Source organism: Moschus berezovskii, chromosome 26 (assembly GCF_049115385.1).
Source record: "Moschus berezovskii isolate FMDL1 chromosome 26, NW_MosBer_1.0, whole genome shotgun sequence".
Classification (NCBI taxonomy): Eukaryota; Metazoa; Chordata; class Mammalia; order Artiodactyla; family Moschidae; genus Moschus; species Moschus berezovskii.
This window is the reverse complement of record NC_142485.1, coordinates 38,081,922-38,097,356: the sequence shown is the minus strand read 5'-3', so window position 1 is coordinate 38,097,356 and position 15,435 is coordinate 38,081,922. Positions and strand designations below refer to the sequence as shown.

General features: G+C 40.1%; 1 protein-coding gene across 5 annotated transcripts in view; it reads left to right on the top strand.

Moving 5' to 3' along the window:
- WDR17 (WD repeat domain 17) overlaps positions 1 to 15,435 on the top strand; it is a 73,505-nt gene that overhangs the window by 45,293 nt on the left and 12,777 nt on the right. For all 5 annotated transcript variants that reach the window (XM_055416344.2, XM_055416342.2, XM_055416343.2 and 2 more), the window contains 10 exons: positions 3,456 to 3,620; positions 5,239 to 5,441; positions 6,928 to 7,077; positions 7,165 to 7,295; positions 7,732 to 7,857; positions 9,339 to 9,494; positions 10,431 to 10,495; positions 13,343 to 13,475; positions 13,919 to 14,010; positions 15,288 to 15,387. In XM_055416344.2, the coding sequence (XP_055272319.2) occupies positions 3,456 to 3,620; positions 5,239 to 5,441; positions 6,928 to 7,077; positions 7,165 to 7,295; positions 7,732 to 7,857; positions 9,339 to 9,494; positions 10,431 to 10,495; positions 13,343 to 13,475; positions 13,919 to 14,010; positions 15,288 to 15,387 (1,321 nt within the window). The remainder of the gene's footprint in view (positions 1 to 3,455; positions 3,621 to 5,238; positions 5,442 to 6,927; positions 7,078 to 7,164; positions 7,296 to 7,731; positions 7,858 to 9,338; positions 9,495 to 10,430; positions 10,496 to 13,342; positions 13,476 to 13,918; positions 14,011 to 15,287; positions 15,388 to 15,435) is intronic.

Sequence of the window (15,435 nt, the reverse complement as noted above, 5' to 3'; positions counted from 1 at the left end):
GCCTGGCATGCTTCAGTCCTTGGGGTTGTGAAGAGTTGGACACAACTGAACAACAATAAATTGTATTTAAAAAGTCAAACTTTCTTTAAATATTGTGAAAATAATATGAATTATGCTTTTAAAATATACATATCAAATATTCAAACCTTACTGCACTGAGTTCTGAATCAAATCACTGTTATACAAAATGATGAACCTATGCATTTCTTCCAGGAAATATGGAATTTGTAACACACAGTAGATTCTGAATTGAGCACATGACCAGTTCCTCTGCAGTGTTTTCCATCTCGGTGGCCTGCTGAAACCCAAATGTTTGTTCTCCTTTGTTAGACCTTATCATCCCTTAACTGTCACTTCCAGTCAGCCCTCGATTCCTGTCATAGCCTCCATCTAATTATTCTTTTCCTAATCACCCCCCAGCCACTGAACCCGTGACGTTTGTCTGTTTGGGGACTTCTGCAAAAGCCTTCTACATCAATTTCAGAGTTCACACCTGTTGTCAGCACTTCCTCTGTCTGTGTTTTCGAGGCGGCTGCCAGAGTGAGCATCAAAAAATGCAGATGTGAGCAAAGCTTTCTGTCGCTTAAATCTCCCAGCAGTTTCCCACTGATCTTGGGATAACATGCAGAGTCCTAGCCAGGCAGTCCCTGTATAGGCCGGCTCCTCTGTGCCTTATCTCATTCCAGGCCTTGCTACTACCTCTGCTTCTTAGGTCGGCCACCGTGGCTTTCAGCTTCTTGAACCAGCCAGCTCATTTTTGCCCCAGGGCTTTTGCTCCTATTTTCACCTGCATCTAGGATTCTACTTCCCACCCCACCCCACCCCACCCAGTCCACCCTGACCTGGGCAAAAATAACTTCTCCTATCTCTCAGCTCAGGAAGCACTTCTGCAGAAAAGTCTTCCCAGAGCACCACCTTAGATCAATTTCCCCTGTAGTATCGTACACCTTAGGACACTTAACATCAGAAAATTAAGTTTAAGTTGTGGATTGGCTATCTCTCCCTGAGATAAGCAATGGTTCTCTATTTTTCGCAGTATATTCTTGGTAAAACACTGTGCCTCTAACCCTCACTATGCCTTGAAAAAGTAAACGTGTAGTAAATACTTGTTCAACATATAAATAAGTAGAATTACCTTGTATCTGATCAACAGAACCGTTCCACATTCTTATTTCCCTCTTTTATACGGTTCAGTTCAGTCACTCAGTCGTGTCCAACTCCTTGTGACCCCATGAATCACAGCACGCCAGGCCTCCCTGTCCATCACCAACTCCCCGGGTTCACTCAAACTCACGTCCATTGAGTCAGTGATGCCATCCAGCCATCTCATTCTCTGTCATCCCCTTCTCCTCCTGCCCCCAATCCCTCCCAGCATCAGAGTCTTCCAATGAGTCAACTCATCCCATGAGGTGGCCAAAGTATTGGACTTTCAGCTTTAGCATCAATCCTTCCAATGAACACCCAGGACTGATCTCCTTTAGAATGGACTGGTTGGATTTCCTTGCAGTCCAAGGGACTCTCTAAGAGTCTTCTCCAACACCACAGTTCAAAAGCATCAATTCTTCGGCTCTCAGCTTTCTTCACAGTCCAACTCTCACATCCATACATGACCACGGGAAAAACCATAGCCTTGACTAGACGGACCTTTGTTGGCAAAGTAATGTCTCTGCTTTTTAATATGCTGTCTAGGTTGATCATAACTTTCCTTCCAAGGAGTAAGCATCTTTTAATTTCATGGCTGGAATCACCATCTGCAGTGATTTTGGAGCCCAGAAAAATAAAGTCTGACACTGTTTCCACAGTTTCCCCATATGTCTGCCATGAAGTGATGGGACCAGATACCATGATCTTAGTTTTCTGAATGTTGAGCTTTAAGCCAACTTTTCCCCTCTCCTCTTTCACTTTCATCAAGAGGCTCTTTAGTTCCTCTTCACTTTCTGCCATAAGGGTGGTGTCATCTGCATATCTGAGGTTATTGATATTTCTCCTGGCAATCTTGGGTTAATGAGAATTTAAGAATTTGACCGTTCAGGGGGGAAAAGTTATGAATGCAGTATGCTTTGTTGGTTAAGAAAGCTTTAAAAAAGTCCTTTATACTTTTATGTTTACTGGTAAGCCTGTTTAATAAATTTCATTTTTCATTTTGACATTTCATTTTTGTTTTTAAAAATCTTTTCTAAATGTTCTAGTTTCTGTATTTATATTCCACTTAGTGTCTTAGGAGATAAGTGAAAAAGCTTCTTGAACTTATAAAAGTTTATTCATATTCCTGAATTTATAATTTGGTTAGCTGTGTGTACAGTTTTAATTTTTTTTTCATTTCTAAGATTTTATATCTGTGTATCTGCATATACATATATGAAATATACTCCTATGTACATATAAATATCTGTATTATGCAAAATCTATCTTCCCACAGAGAGAAACAAGCCTGTTTATCAGTGAGCCTTGGGTGCATGTAATCTATACATTTATAGACCAACCAGCATGCCAGTTTAAAGATTTCTGTATTTTGACATGTAAGCTTTAATAAATACAGGTATTATAACCAATATGACAAAAATCAGCAGTTCGAAGTTTGGAGAAGGTTTGATGACAATTGGGTCCAAAATGTGTAGCTTCCCCTCTTTACCTTTGGGCCTGGGGACTGTTTCTGTGATTGTTAATGTTCCTTGGAGAGACTGTCGTGTCTGGTTCATGATTTCACAGGTCTGCCTAGTACTTGAATTCCACTGGGAACGGTACTCCAGGCATGACCATTAGGGTATACCTAGTTGCTTAGCTTGTCTCACTCTCTTAAGAATAATGAGCAATGATCATTTAAAGATCATACCCACATATTATATTTCCAAAGGATTCTTCTGGATCAAATAGTTAAGCATCTCAAGTTGGGGAAACCACCAAAGAGAATTGGAAAACCAGGACTGTGACTGACTTACTGTCAGATGAGTCAACCCTGGTCTTTGGGGAGTTTTCTAGTACACTTCTGGGGGAAATATTGCTATCTGTACCAATACCACAAAAAAAAACTACTAGCAGTCAGGGCACATAGTAATTAATAACTTGCCTACCAGCAATTCAGCAAATCTCAATCACTGACCATTTGGAACCCTTTTCATGTTCCAATAGTTGCAAAATATAAAGGTCTGAGAAATATTCAAGTTATGAATCTGGGCATCTTGAAAAAACAAACATAGAGAAGTAAATATACCATTATCTTTCATCTGAGGGAAATAAAAAATTTACCTGATTAAAAGGGAAGCTTGAGAAACTAACTTGCACTAGAGCAGTTTTCTATAAATGATGTTTTTACTTAACATCGGTTTGTAGTATAACTTCATCAAGGGAGCAGAGCATTCTGGTTTTAGAAATTAGTACAGTGTACATTTAAAGACTATCAGTACCAGGTATTATCAACCCTTTCATTTTTTAATGGGCCATTGATGATGTTTCAGAGACATGATAGCCACGGGCTGTGAAGACAAAAATGTTCGTGTCTATTATGTGGCCACCAGCTCAGATCAGCCATTGAAGGTGTTCAGCGGGCACACAGAGAAAGTGTTCCATGTGAGATGGTCTCCTCTGAGGGAAGGGACTCTTTGCAGCGGCTCTGATGATGGGTATGTACTTTTGGATTCTTGTTTCTAGTCCTGAAACTCATAAGCTGGCAGTAAATATGTACTTAATGAGCAGGCAGTTAACAAGTATCTAACTGCATACATCTAAAAATTTTTCCTTACTTAGTGTCATATTCATGCTTTCTGTGTCTTTATTTGGGCTTCCTTGATGGCTGAGACTACGGTAAAGAATCCTCCTGCAATGCTAGCGACCAGGGTTCATTCCTGGGTTGGGAAAATCCCCTAGAGGAGGTTATTATGCTTGCTGTAGATGCTTATTTCTATCTTACTAAGAACAGAGTTAACAGAAATGAAAATTGTAGGAGGGTCTGTTGGGGAAAATGCCTGAAACAGTAAATCTTTGTAAAATATAGAGAAGAGTTTATTTTTAATAATGTTCTCATATTTAATATGGAAAACAGCTGTACTCTGTTTTCATTAAGAATGAAATAAAAGATGATTATATGTATTAGCACGAAGAGAAGATATTTTAGAAATGAGAACGATTTAACATTTTTTCCTGGGTTTGTGTAAGTTTCTGAAATCTTGTCTGTATTTTATATCCAGACATATTTGCATAGTTTGGGCTATTTGAATAGGAGATAAATTTTAAGTAAGAAAAGTCTTACTTTGTGCTAGTAAAAGCTATAATAGTAGCCACATTATCCTGTCCTAGTATAACAGAGAAGAAAAGTTTTTTATATATAAAGCAGAAAGAGATATATCCCTTAAATAAAGAATGTGATGTATCTTCTAATGGTGTAATATAACCTTTGGAGTATTGATATTTTGATATTTTCAGGTTAATATAAATCTATAACTAAAAGATCATTATGAGTTATCCAAGCAGAGTTGGCATCTGGAGGTCTTAAATTGATTTTGAGTTAAAATTTTACTTCAATAATATTTGTATTCTACGGTCAGTAAACTCTAGTAATATTATGAATCCATTTGTATTTAAATTTTGTACTTGATCTGAGAGTGGTTCCACAGACTAAGAAACTTACTTTACGACATAAACATGAACTGTTTGCTGTGTTGATAAAAGCATAGATCTCTGTAATAATCTAGAGGGGTGGGATGGGCCCTGGGAGGTTCAAGAGGGAGGGTATATGTATTCATATAGCTGGTTCACTTTGTTGTACAGCAGAAACTATGTAAAGTCAGTATCCTCCAATAAAGTCTTTCTTAAGAAGTATAGATAGGATTTGATATTTCAGATAATATCCATCATCATATATGCTATATTTTCATGATGCAAATAATCTGAGTGCATTTAAATGATTGTATACATGTTGTTAGTCATATGTTTTCTTTGGCTTTATCTCCTCTGGATAACTTAAGAAAGCAATTTTTTCAAACATATAAATTGTGAAATCATATACGCAGTATCAGTCGTAAATGGCCAGCAAAAGTAAAGAAGAAATATTGTAAGAGCTTGGCTCTAGCCCAACTAATTATTCATTCTTTCTGCTGTGGAGAATCAACATATCTTGAAACATAAACTGCTTTTTCAGTATGCTAAGAAATAATCACTAACAATATGCTACATTAAAAATATATCGACCCTTTAGATAAATTATAAGTTGAATGGTATTTATGCATACTGTTCTGTTTTCAGTTCTGTTCGAATCTGGGATTACACTCAAGATGCATGCATAAATATTCTTAGTGGACACACGGCACCTGTGAGGGGACTGATGTGGAATACCGAGATCCCATACCTGCTAATATCTGGCAGCTGGGACTATACTATAAAAGTGTGGGATGCGCGAGAAGGAACGTGTTTGGATACTGTGTGTGATCACGGTGCAGATGTATATGGTAAAGTGTTTTTCATGTACTTCTAAACTTTGCTGTATTAATGATTCAGTTTCTGATGAATACAGTATTTTTGAAGAAATCTTAACAGTGTTTCATTTTGAAATAAAACTTACCTTTTTGGAAAGTATGCATTCAAGAAGTTTACTATTTCGATAGCAGAATACACAGAAGAAAATAGAAAACACCCCCAGAAATGATCAGAAGATAGCTCTTGTTAGCACTGTGGAGTCTCTGCTCTGCAGAGAAGCACATACCCCCCCCCCACACACACACACAGCCTTGCACATATTCACCTGTGAGGCTTTGGTTTTTCTCACTTTCCATCACCCCAACAGTAAGTTGTAAAACAGGAAATCAGTCATAACTTAGTTATGACTTATCTAGCTATTCCTTTACCTCTATTCCTGGATATTTAGGGCAGTGTTTTATTTTTTAATATAGTACAAAGTTTTGTGGTATAAATGAGTTGGGAATGGAAAATCAGATTTCTTATATTTTGCATATTACTTTGCTCTCATTTGTAGCACCCAGACATGGATGGGGTTAAGTAGTTGAATTACGAATGCAAAATGATGATTGAGGGAAGCTAACGGGAGTCGGTGATAGACAGGGAGGCCTGGCGTGCTGTGATTCATGGGGTCGCAAAGAGTCGGACACGACTGAGCGACTGAACTGAACTGAACCCTAACTAACCCACTCCAGTATTCTTGCCTGAAGAATCCCATGGACAGAGGAGCCTGGCTGGCTACAGTCCATAGGGTCGTGGAAGAGTCGGACATGACTGAGTGCCTGAGTACACACATCCAACCCTAATCTAGTCATTTGTACCCGTATGCTTGACCACAGTGGCCTTTTAGTTACTGCAGTGCAGGACTGATATGGGAACGAGTCCCATTTGTGGACATTCTAAAGTGAAAGGGTCTCAAATCTTTCTTTATCTTATAATGTGAACAGCCAGCCATTAACTCACAGATCAGTGTGTATGCCATTGATAAGACTGTCAGTTTGCTGATACACCAACTGAAATGTAACTTAAGCATTTTCATCCAGGACCATCTGCTTTCTAATAATTATTCAACCCTGTATTCCTGTCTACAGAAGATGCTTAGTACTTTTTTCTTTTAAACATCCTTGTATCATTTACAGCCAAGACAGAAATGTTATTTAGAACATTTCTTCATAACTTCAGTTCTAAGAAAGCAGGGCTTCCCTGCTGTTTCAGAAGGTAAAAGAATCTGCCTGCCATGCAGGAGACCTGGGTTTCATCTCAGGGTTGGGAAGATCTCCTGGAGAAGAGAATGGCAACCCACTCCAGTATTCTTGCCTGTAGAATCCCACAGACAGGGGAGCCCGGCAGGCTACTGTCCACGGGGTCACAAAGAGTCAGATACAACTGAGCGACTAACACTTCTCACACTTAGGAGGTACATGTAAATAAAAATTTTTCAGTGCTTCCTTTAGTAAATGGCTTTATTTCTTCCACCAGGTTTAACATGCCACCCACGCCGCCCCTTCACAATGGCCTCGTGCTCCCGGGACTCTACAGTGAGACTCTGGTCATTAACGCCGTTAATCACTCCTTTACAAATAAATATTCTGGCAGACAGATCCTGGGAAGAAATCATCGGGAACACAGGTGTTGACAGCCTGCACGTATTAGCCCTTCTTTCTAAATGCGATTTGATGAGCACTCTTTTCTCATGAAGTTATGTCCCTTCTCCAGATTCTGCCATAGAGCAGGGCGCGCCCCCTCTGCTCTGTGGCAAGGTGTCAAGAGATATCAAGCAGGAGATAGAGAAACTAAGTGGAAACCTTCGCGTGAAAAAACTCAGATGGTTTTCAGAATGTTTGTCTGTAAGTATTGTAGGAATTAAATGTGAAAATTTCCCCTTTAGCCAAAACGAGTCATGATGACTTTTTGTCATTAAGTTCACATGTTTGCATGTGTTGTCCCAGTGTAAGAAAGCAAATGGAAACCAGAAATTGTAAGTAAGGTAGAAAACTCCCTGGTGGTCCAGTGATTAAGACTGCATGTCCCAATACAGGGGTCTGGCTTCAATCCCTCGTCAGGGAACTAAGACCCTGCATGCCGCCTGGTGTGTGGTCAAAAACACAAATAAAAATAAAGAGACACAAATTTCTTTTAAAAAATCAACAATAAGGAAAATATAGTTATTGTTTTGTTAATTTCTCAAGTTTTATATACCTGCATTATATTTTTAAAGATGCAAAATGCTCTGAAGTTTTTATTTCATGTTATGTCTTTGGGTGTCCTGTATCAACCTTTTAGCCTCCAGGTGGCAGTGACAATTTATGGAACTTAGTTGCAGTGATAAAAGGGCAAGATGATAGCTTACTTCCTCAGAACTACTGCAAAGGAATAATGCACTTGAAACATCTGATTAAATTCAGAACGGTAAGTAGGAAATGCAGTTGTGCTGTACTAAAACAAAAATTACTTTTGCCTTTTTGTCATTAAAATATGAAAATTATTTTAATGTATATAATTAGAGTGGATAGGCTAAAATAAATGAACACTGAAGAGACAAATCTTCAATAAAAATTGATCATGATAGTATGAATTATTTGGGAACAGACTAAGGCAGTCGTGATTTCCACAGATTGAATCTCATGAAATTCTTCAAACGTCACTTGAAAGATCCTTGAAATGCTTTACCTTTACCCTATTACCAGATGATCATGTGTGTGATTTTTGTCTCAGAGGCCTGCTAGGCTGTCTTCTGGGAAATGTTTTATTAAAAATGATCATATCTTATCCTTTAATGGATTTCAGTACACCTTGTACATGAAGTGATATGCAGTGCCAATATCATACGAGTCCTGGGATGAGAAAGAAGAAAAAGCTTTTTTATATTTGAAGTATCAGTGGTTGACTTAACTGTTAGACCATGGGGAGCATCGTGCCAGGGGTGTGGATTTGATGGTGTAAGAAACAGTCATTTCCATAAAGAAGTACTTCTTTGGTTCAGTCAGTTCAGTTCAGTCACTCAGTTGTGTCCGACTCTTTGCACCCCCGTGGACTGCAGCACACCAGGCCTCTCTGTCCATCACCAACTTCCGGAGTTTATTCAAATTCATGTCCACTGAGTCGGTGATGCCATCCAACCATCTCATCCTCTGTTGTCCCCTTCTCCTCCTGCCTTCAATGTTTCCCAGCATCAGGGTCTTTTCCAGTGAGTCAACTCTTCGCATGAGGTGGCCAAAGTATTGGAGTTTCAGCTTCAGCATCAGTCCTTCCAATGAACACCCAGGACTGATCTCCTTTAGAATGGACTGGTTGGATCTCCTTGCAGTACACAGGACACTCAAGAGTCTTCTCCAATACCACAGTTCAAAAGCATCAATTCTTCGGCGCTCAGCTTTATGTCCAACTCTCACATCCGTACATGACTACTGGAAGAACCATAGCCTTGACTAGACGGACCTTTGTTGGCAAAGTAATGTCTCTGCTTTGATTATAAGCACCTAATGACTATAACAGTTACCTTTGGCACTATAGAAGCCAATGAGAATAAGCCAGTAATTTTTCGGTTTTTATTAAAATCCTTTATGTATTTTTCTTCCACCAGTCGTATACCACTTTATCATTAACTACCTTTTGACCTCTGGATTTCTGGTGAGTTTTAAGAAAAATCGGATTCGGCCTCTTCCCACCAGCACTAGCCACGTCCAGACCCCACTGTCTACCATAACAAAATACTATGTTTAAAGAAGTATTATACTTTATGGACAAAAAGCAGTGATTTTTTAAAAAATATTTAATTTCCAGCTCTGTATGTTTATAAAGTGTGTATCCATATGATTCTTTTATAATCATCAGTTATCACTAGCTCTTGTGTAACAAAATTTAGGCAATTTCATTTTCTTCGTACCTAGTCTGAAGCCCAAGAACTCACCACAGTGAAGATGTCAAAGTTTGGTGGTGGTATTGGTGTCCCTACCAAAGAGGAAAGACTGAAGGAAGCTGCCCAGATACACTTGCGGCTGGGACAGATTCAGAGATACTGTGAGCTGATGGTTGAACTTGGAGAGGTAATGGGCTGTTAAAGCAAAATCAAAAGAGTTTAACACAGTATTCTTAGTTAAATAATCAGTTTCAAGCTTGTCTTTCTCCAGGTCTGGTTGGTCCTCTGCTCACCTGATATCAAGGGTGTGCCTCAGAGCTGGAGTCATTGCAGTGAGATTCCAGGGAGTAGTGGCAGCATTGTTATCAATGGATACATCATTAGATATGCATTTCCCACCCAGATGGCAGGATCGGGAGCTTCAGGGATGGAGCCCAACATGGGTGCTTTTCTAAGCCAGCCCTGGAGGAAAAAATGACAGCCCAGTCCAGTATTCTTGCCGGGGAAATCCCATGGACAGAGGAGCCTGGCAGGCTACAGCCCATGGGGTTGCAGTAGTCAGACATGACAGAGCGTACACACACACACACACACACCAGCTTCTCCTCACACAGGCTCACCTTGAGAAACACACACACACACACACACCAGCTTCTCCTCACACAGGCTCGCCTTGAGAACCACTGTCTAAGCCTGGAGTGTTTTGATTCCTAAAAAAACCTATGTTGGCTAATTTGCTTCCAGTGGACTCCCCTAACACTGTTTGTCCATCCCACGCTGGCCCAGAGAAGTGTCTTCTCTGAGGGTCAGCTGCTGAAGAGTGCTCCTCTGGCATGTCCCAATCTTTAGGGAGCACGGAATCAGCAAAACAGTTCTCCAAAAAGGTTAGGATGGATCCATCCTATTAAAATTGAGAACACTGGTTGCCTTCTGAAGGTGGGTGGTGACTGAAATAGAGCCAAGCAGAGGCGTGGCTCCTGTCCCGCCATCTGAGAGCAGCTTTCCTGAGTGTATTCAGCTTAATATCTTACATTATAGATTTGAGTTCATTTAAAATAAATGTCTGTTAAGAGTTAGACCACACACTTCAAATGGGTCTGTTTCTGCTTTTCTCCCATTCTAGTGGGACAAAGCCTTGTCAGTTGCGCCAAGCGTGTCTGTGAAATACTGGAAGAAGCTGATGCAGAGGTGAGGCGGACCATCTGTGCCCAGATGGACACTTAATGTTTTGTTAAAATAGAAACAACACGTACATGTGCTAGTAGCCCCTGAGATTTTTTACTTTTCCGTTGAATTTTGTATTGCCTGATACAATAAACAAATCGGTTATAAGTCATTTTGGCATTTTTGTATTTGAGCTGACGTCTGATAAGAACAATGGTGGAAGGCAAGTTTCCTCAAGTTGATGGAGGAAAGGATGGATAGGAAAGTCAACATGCTCGCTGCTTAATGTATTGCAGTTGAAATGTGTGGATGTCAAGTAGTGCTGATGGTAAAGACGTTTTACCGCTGAACAAGGTTACCCGATGTCCTTGACTGGAATGCAGAAAACGAGATTTTTTTCTGAGGTGTATTGGTTTACTGGAGCCGCCATAACAAAGGACCACAGAGTGTTTCAAACCACAGAAACGTGTTCTGTCCCGATTCTGGAGGTTCTGAAGGCTAGAAATCTAATGTCAAGTTGTTGGAAGGGTTGCTTTCTCTTGGAGGTTTTGAGAAGGAATCAGGTCCACTCTTCTGGTGGTTACAGCCCTGGGCACTTCGGCGGCCCCCTTATCTTCACATGCATTATCCCCCATGTGTCTCTGGGTCCACATTTTCCCCTTTTAAACGAGGATATCAGATATCTTCGTTCAGAACAAGGATATCAGAACGATCATATCAGGTTTAGAGTTTACCCTAATCTGGTTTAACCCTGTCTTAATTATTTCAGCAAAGACCCAATTTCCAAGTAAAGTCACGTTCACTTTAAAGAATCTGCCTGCAATGCAGTAGACACAGGTTCTTTCCCTGGGTCAGGAAGATCCCTTGGAGGAGGGCATGGCAACCCACTCCAGTATTCTTGCCTGGGAAATCCCATGGACAGAGGAGCCTGGTGGGCTGCAGTCCATAGGGTAGCAAAGCATCGGACACGACTGAAGAGACTGAGCACACACATGCACGTGGGTTAGGGCTTCCATGGATCTTTTGATGGCGGTGAGGGGGACGCATTCCAACCCATAACGTAAGACTCTTCTCTATCCTGTTCTGTTCATTCATTCCACACATATTTAGTCCTCACTACATGCCAGTTACTGACGAGTACTGTTTAGTGAGTAATTACCGCGGAGAGTCGGACACGACTGAGCGACTGAACCGAACTGAACTGAACCTTGTTTATGACATTAAAATTGAAGCATTTGGTTTTTGTTTCATGGTTTAGAATAAATTCAGCTGTGACTCACATGTACCAATAAAATCAATCAGAGATTTAGCATGAAATCCAGGGGGATTAACACATTAACCAAGGGAAAGGGGACCGTTTCCAGCAACTACTCTTCCCAAATAAGCACTAGGCTGGCTCCAGCTCTCAGACTGCAGGCTCCTTATCCTAAGCTCTAAGAATCCTGAGTGATTCTCAGTTTATGTACCCTCACTGAACAATTGTAAAGTCCTTGCTCCCCCTGAGACCTTAATAAAGTTAAGTTAGCAGAGGATATTTATGTCACAAACAATTTAGTTTCAACCCGCCTGATTTTTCTCTGCTCCGTAGTTCACATGATGGCCAGAAAATCATCTCCCTTCAACTTCCAAGTTTATGTTTTATGGAGTCAACCATTTGCAGAGATTGAAAGGCAGCCTCTCAGTCCAACTTATAAATGTCCAGGAAGAGAATGTTGTTTCTTAACAGCTGTAACAGGGAAGTCAGAGTCAGATGGTGAAAGACTTGTTGGGAAAAATCCTAGGAACTGGAGACTGTTAACAGTGATCTGTTAGTTGCTCAGTTATGTCCGACTCTGCAAACCTGTGGCTGTAGCCTGCCAGGCTCCTCTGTCCATGGGATTCTCCAGGCAAGAATACTGGAGTGGATTGCCATTTCCTTCTCCAGGGGATGTTGCCAACTCAGGGATCGAACCCAGGTCTCCTGTGTTACAGGCAGATTCTTTACCATCTGAGCCACCAGGGAAGGCAGACCATATGAAGTGTCTACTGCACCCGCCCAGAGGTTGGCAATTGAAAGGTAGTTTAATGCAAATGCCAGCATAGATTAAATATGCCAGATTGCTGCTAAGTCACTTCAGTCGTGTCCGACTCTGTGCGACCCCATAGACTGAAGCCCACCAGGCTCCCCCAGATTAGTTTTCACCAAAACTAAGGTTAAACATTGAGAGTGGGGTTAATGAAGTAGGTCGTTGAGAAAATGGGACCAAAAACAGGAAAAGAGAAACAGACAGTGATGGATGCAGAGAGAGAGACAGACACGTGTATATCCTCCATAAGCTCCAAACTCAGGTCACCTCTCCCCATCAAATATCTGGAACATTATTTTTCTTTAAACTACCCTGCTCGGGACACTAGCACTGTTTTGCATTTTACTATCAATATCTGTGTTCTTGAATTATCCTTTTTAATGATTTTAGCCTGCTTGCGTTTAGAGTTTGTCTGTCCATTGTGGTGTTGTGAAGACATTTAAAATTCTCTGTCTTTAACAAAGTAGATGTTAATCCAGTTGAGAGTAGATATTCCATCATACATATCTAGGTAACAACTTATTTTCAGAAAGATTTATTCCTCACTTTAGTAGATAAGCTATATTGATTTAAGACCTGTTCAGTGCCTTTAAAATAGGAAAATCTACAATGTTTTATGGAAGAAACAAATGCCTATAGTATTGTTTCAGAAAAATTTTATTCTCCAATAATGATGTGATTATAAAGCTAAGTCTTTGTGAATGCTGATCAAATTTTAGATATTTTCAGCATTTCAGAAAATCTGAGTCCAGCTGAGAACCTTGAAATTGGTATTTTGTAAAAAACATTGTTGTTACTTTATTAGGAGAGCTGATCAGTTAATCCAGGAAGATAAGGATGATGTCGTTCCGTATTGCATAGCTGTTGGTGATGTGAAAAAATTAGTCCATTTTTTTATGTCAAGAGGTCAGCTTAAAGAAGCTCTGCTTGTTGCACAGGTAAAAACATGTAGTTTACGTGGGCTGCACAACTTTGTGGGGGCATGTTTGGGAGGGGGTGGTCATGTTCACGTGATTGATAAAGTCATAGGTGCCTTGGCTTCTGCCCGTATCCTGGCCTTCTTTCTTGGACATTTCTATCACCCTGCCTTTGCTCTGATCACACTGAGTTTCTTTTAGATTTTTAAATGCACAAGCATCTCTGAATTCTGATCTGGTCTGTTTTGCTGTACATTGTATACACTTGAACAACTCTTTCAAGTAGACTTGATGCTTCATGTTATTACAGTGTAATTTATGGGTTTGTTTGTTTTCCAAATTCTAAGGGTATCTCCAAATTGTAATATAAATTTCAAACATGGTTTGAATATACTTTGTTCAAAATAATTTTCTGGTCTATTGTCAATAGCTAAAGATTAACCAAAGATTGCGTTAAATTCCAGGCTGCTTGTGAGGGAAATATGCAGACCTTCCATGTTTCGACACCCAAAGGGCCTTCTTTTTCTGATGATATCTACAAGGAAGACTCTCATGAGTGAGTGACTCATCCTTTGCTTGGAGTCAGTATTTTTTGTGGCTGGTTTCCCTTTAGGGGCTTTTGAGGCCATCCTTCCTTGGCTGTCCCGTGTCCTCACCTGCATTTCTCATCGCAGTCTCGTTTCATCCCAGCATCTGCGCCTGGATGAGGAAGGAAAAGTCAGGCACATCGACAGAGCCTGCACACATCTTACATAGCTTCCAGAAAAGCAAACTGCATTTCAGTACAGTAATTGCATATAAAGCACCTAAGTCCTTGAAAATCTGATCAAACCTGCTGAGGATGAGAGGCAGTGAAAATAAAATGCTATTTGTGAATGTTTCACCATAGATTCAGTGTGGATAGCATCTCCCTGACATATTCACAATCCGGTGTTAATGTCTAGAATAGCATCCGGGCCTCTTGACACATACGCGCTAGTATATATAAAGCATAACTGATAAGGACCCACTGTATAGCACAGGGAACTTTACTCAATACTCTGTAATGACCTATATGGGAAAAGAATCTAAGGAAGAGTGGGTGTATGTATGTGTGTCATTGATTCACTTTGCTATACAGAAGAAACTGCACAGCGTTATAAGGCAACTGTAATCCAGTAAGCTTTTTTTTTAATCTTAAAAAAAATGTCAAAATACTTATGTTTTTAAAAGGAATAGAAATTAGGATTCTCCAGCCTTTTGACCATTTTCAAATCTAATAATCTGCCTTTCTCTGTGTCTGCTCTTTGCTCCTATCATTGCTCCAGAACATAGGATATTTAAACTTTTAGGACACTTATCAAGTGAAAAATGATCACAAAATGTTAAGTGTATTAAGACTGACATATTCCTTCCTGGTCCTTTGCTGCTGTCCCCTGCCATTTCTTTTTTCTTTTTATCCCCTGCCGTTTCTAAACTTGGCATTTAATGATCTATTAGCAATATATACTACCCCTGTTCCCATCTCCACATAAATTTTCAACCTGTAATTCCTTTCATGTTAATTGCCCCTATAGCTGAGGCATAAATTATTCAGTGTAGGATAGGAAATTCTTAAAATTAGGTTTTTCTGAAAAGAGGAAAAATTGGGAGAGGGAGATGGTTCGTCAGCTCATCTACTAAGAAAGACTGCTTTCCTGATTTTTACCCCCAAATCAATCTTTATACCTAAACCAAGGATATACAATTAAATCTTGTTTGATCCCTTAATCAGCTTATTATAAAAGAGCATCCATTCACTTTTATGATGGAGTCCTTGTGTTTCCATTGAGTATGTATGCTTCTTCTTCCTAGACTCCTGCAGGAAGCCTGCAGAGAGCTGGCAGAATGGTATTTTCAGGATGGCCGAGCAGTTCTAGCCGCCTGTTGCCACCTGGCTGTGGACAATATCGAGGTACATTTCAAGGTGGCTCATGTGTGTCATGATGTTTGAGGGGGAAAG